Source organism: Hyla sarda, chromosome 5, assembly GCF_029499605.1.
Source record: "Hyla sarda isolate aHylSar1 chromosome 5, aHylSar1.hap1, whole genome shotgun sequence".
NCBI classification, from domain to species: domain Eukaryota; kingdom Metazoa; phylum Chordata; class Amphibia; order Anura; family Hylidae; genus Hyla; species Hyla sarda.
The window spans coordinates 302,852,914-302,867,589 of NC_079193.1; the positions used below are offsets into that span (position 1 = coordinate 302,852,914).

The 14,676-nt window shown below is 35.9% G+C and overlaps 1 protein-coding gene across 1 annotated transcript; it reads left to right on the forward strand.

Annotated features, from left to right (window-relative positions):
- Positions 1 to 1,778: 1,778 nt before the first annotated feature.
- Positions 1,779 to 14,189, forward strand: PRDM14 (PR/SET domain 14). Its single transcript, XM_056523012.1, has 7 exons — positions 1,779 to 2,022; positions 4,004 to 4,051; positions 4,145 to 4,302; positions 5,505 to 5,775; positions 7,989 to 8,191; positions 11,881 to 11,982; positions 13,612 to 14,189. Exons 1-7 carry the CDS (start codon positions 1,779 to 1,781, stop codon positions 13,837 to 13,839), a joined length of 1,254 nt encoding a protein of 417 aa, XP_056378987.1. The 3' UTR covers positions 13,840 to 14,189.
- The last annotated feature ends 487 nt before the right edge of the window (positions 14,190 to 14,676 follow it).

The window sequence follows — 14,676 nt, forward strand, 5'->3', positions numbered from 1 at the left end:
TGATGATAATGGTGTATGATGAGGATGATAATGGTGTATGATGAGGATAATAATGGTGTATGATGAGGATGATAATGGTGTATGATGAGGATGATAATGGTGTATGATGAGGATAATAATGGTGTATGATGAGGATGATAATGGTGTATGATGAGGATGATAATGGTGTATGATGAGGATAATAATGGTGTATGATGAGGATGATAATGGTGTATGATGAGGAAGAGGATAATGGTGTATGATGAGGATAATAATGGTGTATGATGAGGATGATAATGGTGTATGATGAGGATGATGATAATGTGAGGGTTGGCAATGATTTTATCATTCGGCAATTTGCTATATAAATGTGTTCAGAGATCAGTGATCTTTCTGTCTATCTAGTAATTATTATTTTTCTCATATGAATAATTAATTGTCTATCTATCTATATCATATCTATTTATTTATTATCTATATCATATCTATTTATTTATTATCTATATCATATCTATCTATTTATTATCTATATCATATCTATTTATTTATTATCTATCATTAATTGTGTCTTTGTATCTTTCTTATATTTATCTTTATTTCTATGATCCATCTATCTCTCCGTATCCTGAATACTAGTATATATATATATATATATATATATATATATATATAAACTTCCCAGGTGACAGCCCCCATTTACACGATCATATTCATTATAGCGCCCCCCCCCCCCCCCCATGCTGCTGACAGAGCTGTCAATTATATCCTATTTTATTTCACTTATGTCGGATTTTAGCTTTTATTTTTTTCTTCATCTTTTGGCTACAACATTTCTCCCAATTCCTCTCATATTTGCTGGATGTGATAATATAGAGTGATTATCATTAACCCGTTTCTTGCCGGCTTACAGTTGTAGCCCCCCTGGTAGTTGTAGTGCATTGTAGACCCCTCACAGATCCGCTCAGTCCGGTCACTAGTGGATCCTCAGAGCTGTAAATGGATCACAGGGAGATGGATCCCGGATCCCATGATCTCAGGATCTCCCAGTCTATGTCAGTATGGGGCAATGAGGTCGGGGGCTGATTCCCGACATTATGGATCTTACCTTGTTTTTCCAGTTTTTTTTCGATTTTCCTTAATTTATTTATTTTTGTATCTAATAATTTTAATATTTTTTTTGTTGTGCTGTAAAGTCATTTCCTTTTCCCCAATATTTTTTAGTAATGGAATAAAAGACTTGTCTGTATTCTGTAAACATAATTTATTAGAATTCCATTTGCAGGATCCAAAAAGTTATGGTAATTCGATGGGTTTGATCACTAGCAGGAAAACAATAAAAAAATTAATAAATAGTAATACAAAAAAATTTCCAATTTTATATTTACATTATAAAATGTTACTGTGTTTTTGTTATTTATTTTATCATTCCGAGTCCGACAATAAGGATTCGTTCCATTGTCTTTGTCCTGTTCCCATTATATAAAGTAAAGCAGTGGTCTTCAACCTGCGGGCCTCCAGATGTTGCAAAACTACAACTCCCAGCATGCCCGGACAGCCGTTGGCTGTCCGGGCATGCTGGGAGTTGTAGTTTTGCAACATCTGGAGGTCCGCAGGTTGGAGACCACTGAAGTAAAGGACTGAAATGGATTGTTGGATGTATTATGGCTGTTTAATAGGATTTTTTTTGTTTTTAGTTCTTCACACTGTATTTCATCTATTAGATAATAATTACTATTATAAAAAGATTTCTTTCTATTTTTGGAATTTATTTTTGCAGAGACTGGAGGAAAGAATTGAGGATGGCAGTGTCTATGCCCAACAGCATTCTCCCCGGCCCATGTAATGACCGGCTCCCCACAAGCATAGCCTCCTATTTGCCAGCATTTCTGCCCCATGTTAACCCCTACCTGGGCCTCCTGCCCAATAACCCCAATGACTTGTTCAATCCTCTGAAGTCTTTGGGAAGACTGGTCACCAAATCTTCCCCCCTGGGGCCCATTCATTTCAGGGACATCTCCTCCATCCTCGCCCACAGTTCTCCAGGTGAACCCTTCTTCCCCCACCCGCCTCCTCCATACCCTGTGTTTGGCAAAACCCTGACCGGACCGAGCACTAAAGAAGTCCCCTACAGTAATACTAGTAATGGACTGGGGGCAGGGCTCCAAAATTATTCCCCCCAGAGCCACAAATCCAAAAAGTGCAGAGGGCTCCCCATAGTGAGCTCCACTGGTCTGGAGGTGATGAGCCCAGGAACCATATATCACTTCACAGGGGAAGATCTGCACAATGTTCTCTATGGATACATGGGCCCCCCCCAGGACCAGAGACCCCAGAACCGAACCCCACATGTCATCTCCGGGCTCCGCATCCCCCACACCTGTACCGGTAATTATCTATCATCTATCTATCTATTAGCTATCTATCTATCTATCTATCTAGTAGTAGAAGAAGAACAGCACAGCCAAATAGAAGAAAAAAAATTATCGTGAGGGGGTGCACGCAGCTCCTGGATCCTTGGTTAGGGGATCATCGTTCAAACAGAAGAAAAAATCTTGTCCACAGCACCAAAGTTCATGAAAAAATATGTGTTTTTATTCCATAAAAGGTGTCAATACAACAGCGACGTTTCAGTCAGCTCAACCTGACCTTTCTCAAGCATCACACAACCAGTGCTAACCATATCTTTATAGAGGCACTAATTACAAATGGTACCAATTAATGTGCAGAATTAATGATTAATTCTGCACATTAATTGGTACCATTTGTAATTAGTGCCTCTATAAAGATATGGTTAGCACTGGTTGTGTGATGCTTGAGAAAGGTCAGGTTGAGCTGACTGAAACGTCGCTGTTGTATTGACACCTTTTATGGAATAAAAACACATATTTTTTCATGAACTTTGGTGCTGTGGACAAGATTTTTTCTTCTATCTATCTATCTATCTATCTATTATCTATCTATCTATCATCTATCTATTATCTATCTATCTATCTATCTATCTATCTATTATCTATCTATCTATCAATCTATTATCTATCTATCTATCTATCTATCTATTATCTATCTATCTATCATCTATCTATCTATCTATCATCTATCTATCTATCTATCTATCTATCTATTATCTATCTATCTATCATCTATCTATCTATTATCTATCTATCTATTATCTATCTATCTATCTATTATCTATCTATCTATCTATCTATTATCTATCTATCTATAATCTATCTATCTATTATCTATCTATCTATCTATCTATCATCTATCTATCTATTATCTATCTATCTATCTACCTATCTATTTATCTATCTATCTATCTATCTATCTATCCATCCACCTATCTATTTATTTATCTATATCTATCTATCTACAGTATCTATCTATATCTATCTATCCATTTATCTCTCTCTCTCTCTATATATATATATCTATATCTATTTATCTATCTCTATCTATCTATCTACAGTATCTCTCTATCTACAGCATCTCTCTATCTATTTATTTATCTCTGTCTATCTATCTATCCATTTATCTCTATCTATGTATCTCTATCTATCTATCTATCTACAGTATCTATCTCTCTATCTATCTTTCTATCTACATCTATCCTATCTCTCTCTATATATATCCTTCTATCTACATATATCTATCTCTATAATTCTATTTATGTATCTTTCTATCTATTATCTATCTATCATCTATCTATTATTCTCTGTTTATTAATATCTATCTATTTATATTTATTAGATCATCGATTAGCTATCTTTCTAATCTTTATATCTAATAATATCTAACTATACATTTATTTATCTATCTATTATTCTATGTTTATCAATATCTATCTATCTATCTATCTCATATCTATCTATTATCTCTCTCTCTCTCTCTCTCTCTCTCTCTCTCTCTCTCTCTCTCTCTCTCTCTCTCTCTCTCTCTCTCTCTCTCTCTCTCTCTCTCTATCTATCTAATATCTATCCATCCCTATACATATCCATAAAGTAACAGTATGATTTTTCTACAGCAGTTGAGCCCCAAGTCCTGGACAGAGAAGCTTTGCAGTTCCCAGAAGGTACCTTCATCCATAGAATTATCTCCTTCCATTACATTGGTTTCTGCCATGAGGAAGAGGAAAGATACTGATCAGAATCTGTATATTTTGTAGGACTGACGGTTCTGAAAACGAAATATGGAGAATTAGCCAAGTCCGGGGTATTCAGTACAAGTGTCATCCCCAAAGGGGTCAGGTACGGCCCATTCCAGGGGCGAGTGGTGAACACCAGCGAGATCAAGACCTATGACGACAACTCAGTGATGTGGGAGGTGAGGAGGCACTACTACTCTCATCCTCTCTATATGTACTGTGACCACCACGAAACTGTAGGTGCACCCTCCTACCATAGTCGTTCTAATCGGAATATCACATTTATTTCTTTATTTTTTTATATATTATTTCAGAACAGTTTTTTTCTATTTATATTCTTACCATTTTTATATAATAATCATTTATTTATTACAATGTCTCTAATTTCTTTTCTTTATATTTCTAGTGATTTTATTGAATTTATCACATACAAATATTGTGATATTCCTACTGTTATATTTTTACCATTTACATTTTCTTCCACTACACATTACTTCTTATATTTATCATAGTTTAATTACCTAACCTCCTAATTTCTCATCATTTCTGGGAAATTTGAGTAGCCGTATTAGTCCAGTGATGCAGATTTGCATCTTCATCATTTCTATATGTTCTTGTAATAATAATAATATTATTATAACTATTATTTTATTATTATTTTATTATTATTATCCTTTATAATATTATTATTATTATTATTTTATTATTGATATTATCATTGTTATTAATATTATTATTGTTATTATTATCCTTGATAATATTATTATTGTTATTATTATCCTTTATAATAATATTATCCTTTATATTATTATTGTATTATTATATTATTATCCTTTATAATAATATTATTATTATTATTTTATTATTGTTATTATTATCATTAATAATAATCATCATCTTTTTGTTATTATTGTCCTTTATCTAATGCAATCATTAAGTCAATCATAGTTCTGTTCTTGTTGTTGTTTAATTTGTAGCCAATTCAGTGTTTTATAGAAGAATAAGATCATAAACATCATAAGGTTTACAATAATGCTGCTCAACTTGTGTTACATCGTTCTGTTTTTATTAAACATTTTTAAAATGTTATAATACCCAATATTTATAATACCAATATTACTGTCACAATAGATGTCTTGGCACATTTTTTATTAGTTTTAGTATCATTTCCATATCCTATTTACAGTATATACTATTGTTACCCAACCAGGGTGCCTCCAGCTGTTGCAACACTACAACTCCCAGCATGCCCAGACAGCCTTCGGCTGTCTGGGCATGCTGGGAGTTGTAGTGTTGCAACAGCTGGAGGCCCCCTAGTTGTGAAACCCTGGTATATAGTGACATATGATTCATAGATGTATTTTGTTGGTTTCTCCGGCAGATTTTTGAGGACGGCAGGCTCAGTCACTTTATAGACGGGAAGGGGGCATGCGGTAATTGGATGTCGCTTGTGAATTGTGCCCGATTCCCAGAGGAACAAAACCTGATCGCGGTTCAGTGTGAGGGAAACATTTACTATGAGACCTGCAAGGAGATCGCCCCCGGACAGGAGATGCTGGTCTGGTATGGAGACTGTTATCTGCAGTTCCTGGGCATCCCTGTCAGCCTCAAGGGCATGGATGAAGGCAAAACTCCCTTCCAGCAGATTGAAGGTATGTATGCCACCTACCTGCATCCCCTTTACTGTATCCTCTTATACTATCTTGTAGTAGGAGCAAAACATACCATATAATGCAATAGAAAAGTATAACACACCATACAAAGCAGAGCAAAATAGGTAACAATGCAAGGTAATATATGTGTATGTGTGTGTATGTATATATATATATATATATATATATATATATATATAGATGCAAATCATAAAATGTTGCAGTGTCTTGTAATACCTTTTTTATTGGACTAAGAGAATTTTGTAGAGACAAGTTTTCTTTTGTCTCTTTTGAATTTTTTTAATCTCTTGGAGTGCTGTGCCAATTTTTGGTTTTTATCTACATGGACCTTTACCAGGTTTTTGGGCGCTGGCACCCACTGCAGTTGTTCTAGCCAAGCAGTGCTGCATTACTTTGGTTTATATATATATATATATATATATATATATATATATATATATATATATAGAGTGTAAATTTGAGTATCTGTATTAGTCCAGTGATGCAGATGCAAATCATAAAATGTTGCAGTGTCTTGTAATACGCCTTTTTTATTGGACTAACAGAATTTACTTGCTTTGAACTTGATAAAGGGAGGAATCCTGAAAGCTTGTCTCTACAAAATGCTGTTAGTCCAATAAAAAAGGTATTACAAGATACTGCAACATTTTATGATTTTTCATATATATAAATATATATATATATATATATATATATATATATATTATATGTAAAAAAAGATATATATATGTGTATATATATATATATATATATATATATATATATATATATATATTATAATCTAACATAACACAATATAATATAATAAAACATCAATACAACATGTATGTATAAAATATAGAGGTAAATATTTATATTATGGATGTGTAGATAGTGTATGCGACCACCTCCTTATACAATATCATAATTTAGTTGTCTGATATATCTGCACGTTATCCCTGTGCATTATATGACAAATTAAATTACATTCATAATATAATAGCATATTACATTACCTTTATTATTATTATTATTATTATTCAGTATACTAGTACTACTACTCATATCCATCATCATAATGTTTATGTTAGTTGCATTCCAAATTTTAAATAATAATGATAATATTAATGATAATAATGATAATATTGATGATAATAATAATGATAATGATAATATTAATAATAATAATGATAATATTAATAATAATAATAATAATAATAATAATGATAATGATAATATAAATGATAATAATGATAATATTGATGATAATAATAATGATAATGATAATATTAATAATAATAATGATAATATTAATCATAATAATAATAATAATGATAATGATAATATAAATGATAATAATAATGATAATAATAATGATGATGATAATAATGATGATAATGATAATATTAATGATAATAATAATGATGATAATAATGATGATAATGATAATATTAATGATAATAATAATGATGATAATAATGATGATAACGATAATATTAATGATAATAATAATGATAATGAGAATAATAATAGTAATAAAAATAAATAAATACATTATAATACTGTAAATTAGGTGATCATCCTATTACATAAGACAGTGTTCCAAAACCAGTGGCTCTCCAGCTGTTGCAATACTACAATCCCCATCAGGGCATGATGTTAGTTAGAGAATTAAAACAGCTGGAGAGCCACAGGTTGGGGAACACTAACATAACGAAAAAATACCTTTATTGTTATATGATAGCAGGTTAAAATATAATAATACAGTAAAGCATAATTTAGTACAGTAGAATAATCCTGATATTATTTATTATCCCTCAGATAACACATAAATCACACACAATGTAATACAGTGTGATCATGAGCTGTTTAGTGGGTGTGATCCACTATAGACAGGTAAATCATGTGCTGTAATCCTTACAAGAGAAATCAGTTGTCAGCTGAGTCCGGGCAGATCCAGCAGGCTCAGTTAATTGTTATTGACATTAGCATATTCTGATGGGCAGGATTATCTGCTCAGTCATTAGCTGCTAATGATTCACCTATTGGAAAGTACAACTCTCATTATCCTTCCATCTATACGTCCACTAGAGCATGAGCCCCCTGTGATTTTTCTCTTGTTTGGAGTTAATGCACATGTATATATAACAGAATAAGGGCAATGTCTGATCTGTTCAGAGATGTCATCCTGTATTTATCTCTTATTCCTACAGAACCTGGAGAGGGATTCAAGTGTGAGAGATGTGGTAAAGTGTTCGCCTATAAATATTACCGGGACAAGCACCTGAAGTACACCCGCTGTGTGGACCAGGGGGACAGGAAGTTTCCCTGCCATCTGTGTAAGAGGTCCTTTGAGAAGAGGGACAGGCTGAGGATCCACATCTTACATGTTCATGAGAAGCACCGACCACATAAGGTGAGTGTAGTCAGGACGCGTTATTCTTCAACTCAGTGTTTGCCAACTAGGGTGCCTCCAGCTGTTTCAAAACTACAACTCCCAGCTATGTTTTTCTAATCCGGAATAGCCCCCTTAAAGGGGTATTCCAGGGAAAAACTTTTTTATTTTTTTTATTTTTATTTTTTTATATCAACTGGCTCCAGAAAGTTAAACAGATTTGTAAATTACTTCTATTAAAAAATCTTAATCCTTTCAATAATTATCAGCTGCTGAAGTTGAGTTGTTGTTTTCTGTCTGGCAGCAGTGCTCTCTGCTGACATCTCTGTCTCGTGAACTGCACAGTGTAGAAGAGGTTTGCTATGGGGATTAGCTTCTTAACTGGGTCCAGAGTGGGAGAAAATCCTCATAGCAAACATATGCTGCTCTGGACAGATCCTAAAATGGACAGAGATGTCAGCAGAGAGCACTGTGCTCGTGATGTTAGCAGAGAGCACTGTGTCCCAAGAAGAAAATAATTTCCTCTGTAGTATTCAGCAGCTAATAAGTAATGGAAAGATTAAGATTTTTTAACAGAAGTAATTTACAAATCTGTTTAACTTTCTGGCACCAGTTGATTAAGAAAAAAAAAAAAGATCCCACCGAAGTACCCCTTTAACACTATAAATATACCCATCATACCGTTACTGACCAAATCCAGTATACCAAAACCAACATTACCAATAATACCAGTTTTACCAGTTAAGGCCCCTCTGTGCCCCATAAAGCATTAGGCTCCCCTCTGTGCCATTATGTAGTAGTTATGAGCTCTCTGTGCCCCCATAGAGTATTTGGGCCCCTCTGTGCCCCCATATAGTATAAGGCCCCGTCTGTGCTCCCATATAGTAGCTAGGCCCCCTTTGTACTCCATATAGTAGTTAGGTCTCCTCTGTGCCTTTATATAGTAGTTTGGCCTCCTCTGTTCCCCCACATAGCATTAGGCTCCCTTCTGTGCCATTATATAGTAGTTATGAGCTCTCTGTGCCCCCATAGAGTATTTGGGCCCCTCTGTGCCCCCATATAGTATTAGGCCCCTTCTGTGCTCCCATGTAGTAGCTAGGCCCCCTTTGTAGCCCATATAGTAGTTAGGTCTCCTCTGTGCCTTTATATAGTAGTTTGACCTCTTCTGTTCCCCCATATAGCATTTTGTGCCATTATATAGTAGTTATGAGCTCTCTGTGCTCCCATAGAGTATTTGGGCCCCTCTGTGCCCCCATATAGTATTAGGCCCCGTCTGTGCTCCCATGTAGTAGCTAGGCCCCCTTTGTACCTCATATAATAGTTTGGCCTCCTCTGTTCCCCCATATAGCATTAGGCTCCCTTCTGTGCCATTATATAGTAGTTATGAGCTCTCTGTGCCCTCATAGAGTATTTGGGCCCCTTTGTGCCCCCATATAGTATTAGGCCCCTTCTGTGCCCCCATGTAGTAGCTAGGCCCCCTTTGTACCCCATATCGTAGTTAGGCCTCCTCTGTGCCTTTATTTAGTAGTTTGGCCTCCTCTGTGCCCCCATACAGTATATGTCCAATAAAAATCCTCCCTCTTCAAACCATTCCCCCACCTATGTGCCCCCTAGCCTAGCCAACCCATGTGCAGCCTTTTCCTATCCAGCTCATAATTTTTCTTCTATAGAAATAGAGAATCTGCCTGATGACAACCAATGTATTTTTGCATCAGCTGAGGTATCAGTTTAGGTGTTTTTGCATAAAAATACTTATCTGGATAGATCTCTGCCAGAATAGTCTAAAATTGTAAGGTTGGGATGACGTATTTCTGGTGATCTGGCATCACCATGAATGGGAATGGGGCTAGATCTGATGCCCCATAAGCTGAAATGGGACATGGTGCCGGACCTATGAACCAACTGGCACCTTTGCCATCCAATGTGGACTTGCTAAGTCAAAAAACCTTGCATACAGTGCTTCTTGATCTAGTGCCTGCATACTGGATGGCAAATATGCCAGATGCCAGATGAATGGGAACAAAGCCTTAGTCTGTTTTCTATTCTCTTTAACTGTAGAGTGCAGTGGTATAGGTTGACATTTTATAAAAAATAAAATAAAAAAAATTAAAAAAAGAGCAAAGTAATCTTCATTGAGTCTATTTTGCTTTCTAACACTGGACAGAATGCTTTTTCAAATTACTGTGGAACTACAAGCACCAGCTCGACATATTCTTCAGATTGCTCCCAACTACAGCAGGATCCAGTGATAAATGGTCTTTGCTCTCCAGTAGAGGAAGGGTTAAGTCATGGGTGGCTGCCATTATCTCAGTCGGGTTTGACTGGAGGCCCCTTATTTAGATCTGTAAGGCTCGTAAACTGAAACAGATCCAGGTCTGGCTCGCTGAGACACACTTCCATTTCATGGGCCACGTTACATTATTTAACAGCTCAGTTGGCTGAGATGATTTTCCTGAGTGTTTTACACATATTTGGAACAAATGTATTGTACGTAATATTAGAGAGGTGTCTACGATCAATACGTGGTTCTTTTTCTCTGTTATACAAATTAGAACCTGGGTAGGAACCATAACCAGGCCCTAAATACAGTACCTAGTGAATTCTGTATAGCTAGCTATGAAAAGATCCAGTATATCCAAGTGTTTTCCAACCAGAGTGCCTCCAGCTGTTGCAAAATTACAACTCCCAGCATGCCCGGACAGCCAAAGGCTGTCCGGGCATGCTGGGAGTTGTAGTTTTGCAACAGCTGCAGGTGCCCTGCTCTGGAGACACTGAGCTAGATGGTCGCAGAATAATGATTTATATGTTTACTATTAATTGTAGTTTGAGGACATGCTGGGAGTTGTAGTTTTGCAACAGCTGGAGGCACCCTGCTTGGGAAACACTGGGCTAGATGATTGCAGAATAATGATTTATATGTTTACTATTAATTGTAGTTTGAGGGCATGCTGGGAGTTATAGTTATATATATATATATATATATATATATATATATATATATATATATAGTATATTTGCAACAGCTGGAGGTACACTTGCTATAAAGTATTTCAGCTGCCATTTATTTCCATTTGTATGTATTGTATTTATTATACTGAATAGTTTTGTAAAGTATATTAGAGCGTCAGTAATACCAAACTAGAGGTAGGATGAAATAAAGCAGTGATCAAGTGAAAGATTATAGTTCAAATTCACAGAAAATTGGGATACTTTAGGGCAGGGGTCTCAAACTGGCGGCCCTCCAGATGTTGCAAAACTTCAACTCCCAGCATGCCTGGACATCCCCAGATTGCTGCAGCTAATGGCTGTCAGAAATGCTGGGAGTTGAAGTTTTGCAGTATCTGGAGGGCTACCAGTTTGAGACCCCTGCTTTAGGGTATGAATCACATAGGGCAGGGAAGGGTGGTGGAGGGAGGAAGCATGCACGCTGCAACTCAGTACTGTAAAAAATATGTTTTAATCACTTTGCCACCAGCCATCAGCTAAGAGCCAGTAATCATTTGTTTCATGAGCCCACTTCTTCGTTGTCCCGTTAACAATATCTACAATATTTCAATTTTAGTAGATACGCTTTTGATATAGGGGATGACTATGTTTTTAAACTCTTTAGGACGACATTGCTTTTATATGCCTGGAGTCCCATGCATACTTACCGATACTTATTAATATTGTCTCTCTATCATTTGACTTATATCTCTATTTTATTACAGTGCACAGTGTGCGGGAAGAGTTTCTCCCAGTCATCTAGTCTGAACAAGCACATGAGAGTTCACTCCGGTGAAAGACCTTACAAGTGCGTCTATTGCAACAAGGTAACAACAACGTTCTTCCCTATTAATAATGTTGAGATTTTGTTGCTTTATAAAATAGGGATTATACAAAATACAGACGGTTATCGAAATTTGATTAGATGTTTACAGCAAATCTCATCCATTCTTGTATAAAAGTCTATTTTATTAAACCATTAGTCAGAGATACAGTATATTCACCTGAGATGTGTGTGAAATACCACAATTATTGCTGCCAAAATGTGGAAATATACACTTAGGGGGAGATTTATTAAAACCTGTCCACAGGAAAAGTTGCTTATCCTTATCCTTTGGATAGGGGATAAAATATTTTTGCCCTAATCAACTGGTGCAAGAAAGTTAAACAGATTTGTAAATTACTTCTATTTAAAAATCTTAACCCTTCCAGTACTTATCAGCTGCTGCATACTACAGATATATTTGTGAATGTATTTTCTGTCTGACAACAGTGCTCTCTGCTGACACCTCTGTCCTTGTCAGGAACTGTTCAGAGCAGGAGAGGTTTTCTATGGGGATATGATTCTAATCTGCAAAATTCCTGCAGAAGTTTTAGCAGAGAACACTGTTGTCAGACAGAAAAGAAAGTCACAAATTACTCTGTTTTATATAACAGATAATAAGTACTGGAAGGATTAAGATTTTTTTTTTTTATAGAAGTAATTTACAAATCTGCAAAGGCACCAGTTGAAAATATTAGTTTTTTCTTGTTTCCACTGGAGTTCTCCTTTAAAGAAAAAAATCCAAATCAATTGGTGTCAGAAAGTTACACAAGTTTGTAATCCTTTGTAAATCCTTCCAGTACTTATCAGCTGCTGTATGCACCAAAGTTGTGTGGTTCTTTTCAATCTGACCACAGTGCTCTCTGCTGACACCTGTTCGCGCCAGGAACTCTCCGGAGTAGGAGAGGTTTACTATAGGGATTTTCTCTCACTCTGGACAGTTCCTGACATGGACAGAGGTGGCAGCAGAGAGCACTGTGGTCAGACTGGTAATAACTACACAACTTTGGTGCATACAGCAGCTGATAAGTACTGGTAGGATTTACAAAGGATTACAAACTTGTGTAACTTTCTGACACCAATTGATATGGATTTTTTTCTTTAAAGGAGAACTGTAGTATACAGCAGCTGATAAGTACTGGAAGGATTAAGATTTTTAAAAGTAATTTACAAATCTGTTTAACTTTCTGCCACCAGTTGATTTGAAAATATATTTTTCCCCTCTAGAGTACTCCTTTAATGGTTAGAAGATAGGTGGCAGTGCTATGTTATGTAGGCAACTTCCATTAATCTCTGTGAGAGTAAGTGCATAAAACAGCCATTTAACTGCTTTAGGTTTCCTGGCCACTTCCGGTCACTGGAAGCAGATCGGACATGGCTGTGATGGCCCATATACTCCAGATAGGCAAGGTTCCAGAAGTAAAACCTGCGTTTATCAGGCATTTATAGCCTATCTTGTGGATATGTCATACATTATGAGATGGGAAGACCCCTTTAATGAACTAGTAAAGTGTACACGCGTTAATCATCATCTGTATCTCAGAGACTCCACTGTCTGTAAATGGCCCCCACCACATTTCCATCAATACTTTTTGGATCAACACTTCATCTCTTTCTCTTTTCTTTCATTTAGGCATTTACAGCTTCCAGTATCCTCCGCACCCACATACGGCAACATTCTGGAGAGAAGCCCTTTAAGTGCAAACACTGCGGCAAAGCCTTTGCATCCCACGCTGCACATGACAGCCACGTGCGTCGCACACACGCCAAGGAGAAAGGCTACAGCTGCACCATGTGTGGACAAAACTTCATGGAGATGGAGGAATTTCGGTATCACATGCAGATTCATTCCGCTCTCTAAGCCGTCTGCCTCACTCCCCACCTGCCTCGTTTAGACTGTGCCAATATATTTAATTTCCTTATTTTATGTTATTATTATTTATATTATTATTGTTATTATTATTTATTATTATCATTCAGATACTTGTCATATAATGGACACTTTATGTCACTTAAATCCCGGAACATAACACTTTTCGTTGACTCAATCTGGTTTGAGAACTAGATGCTTTTATTTATTAATTCATTTTTTTTTAACTTATGCATTTTGACAAGGACAATGTCTTGTATATACTTATGTGTTTGTTAAAAATATACAGATTATATTGAGTTTACTGCGGCATGATGTGTTTCCATTCAGAATAAGTAAGAGATAAACAATTCCCAGTTAAAATATTCCCCTACAATGTGCCGATATACAAGATGCCTGTACATGTTGCAGTAGGGTCCTTGCTGGGCTACTGGGAAATTCTAATGATAATGAACAGTGAGGGTATAAGGTGGGGGAGGGGATTCATAAAACTTCTGCCTCTTCAAGCTCAATTTTGCACAATTTTTCAACAACTTTCCAGAGAGCTTGCCAAGTGGGTGGAGCTTACAGAACAGGGAGTGGCCTCCTGCATTGTCAAATTTACAAAAACACTTGTAAATTTTAACATGTGTGCAGTGCCCGTCTTTATGATCTTCTGCTATGGTTCTTAGCAGTACCGTAAAGAAGTAAAAAAAAAAAATATATATATGTATATATATATATATATACCAAGTAAGTCCAGTTCCCAAAAATTTTAAAATTAAAAGGCAAGATTCTAATTTTATCATGTTAAGACAAAAAAAACAAAAAAACAACCCCCTTATTATA

What these genes read in the sequence shown, in the direction of transcription:
- PRDM14 (XM_056523012.1), top strand. Translation starts at nt 1,779, where the DNA reads ATGGCAGTGTCTATGCCCAACAGCATTCTCCCCGGCCCATGTAATGAC. An exon ending in AGCTTTGCAGTTCCCAGAAG is followed by an intron (nt 4,052 to 4,144) that starts GTACCTTCATCC and finishes TATATTTTGTAG; the next exon opens with GACTGACGGTTCTGAAAACG. An exon ending in AGTGCGTCTATTGCAACAAG is followed by an intron (nt 11,983 to 13,611) that starts GTAACAACAACG and finishes TCTTTCATTTAG; the next exon opens with GCATTTACAGCTTCCAGTAT.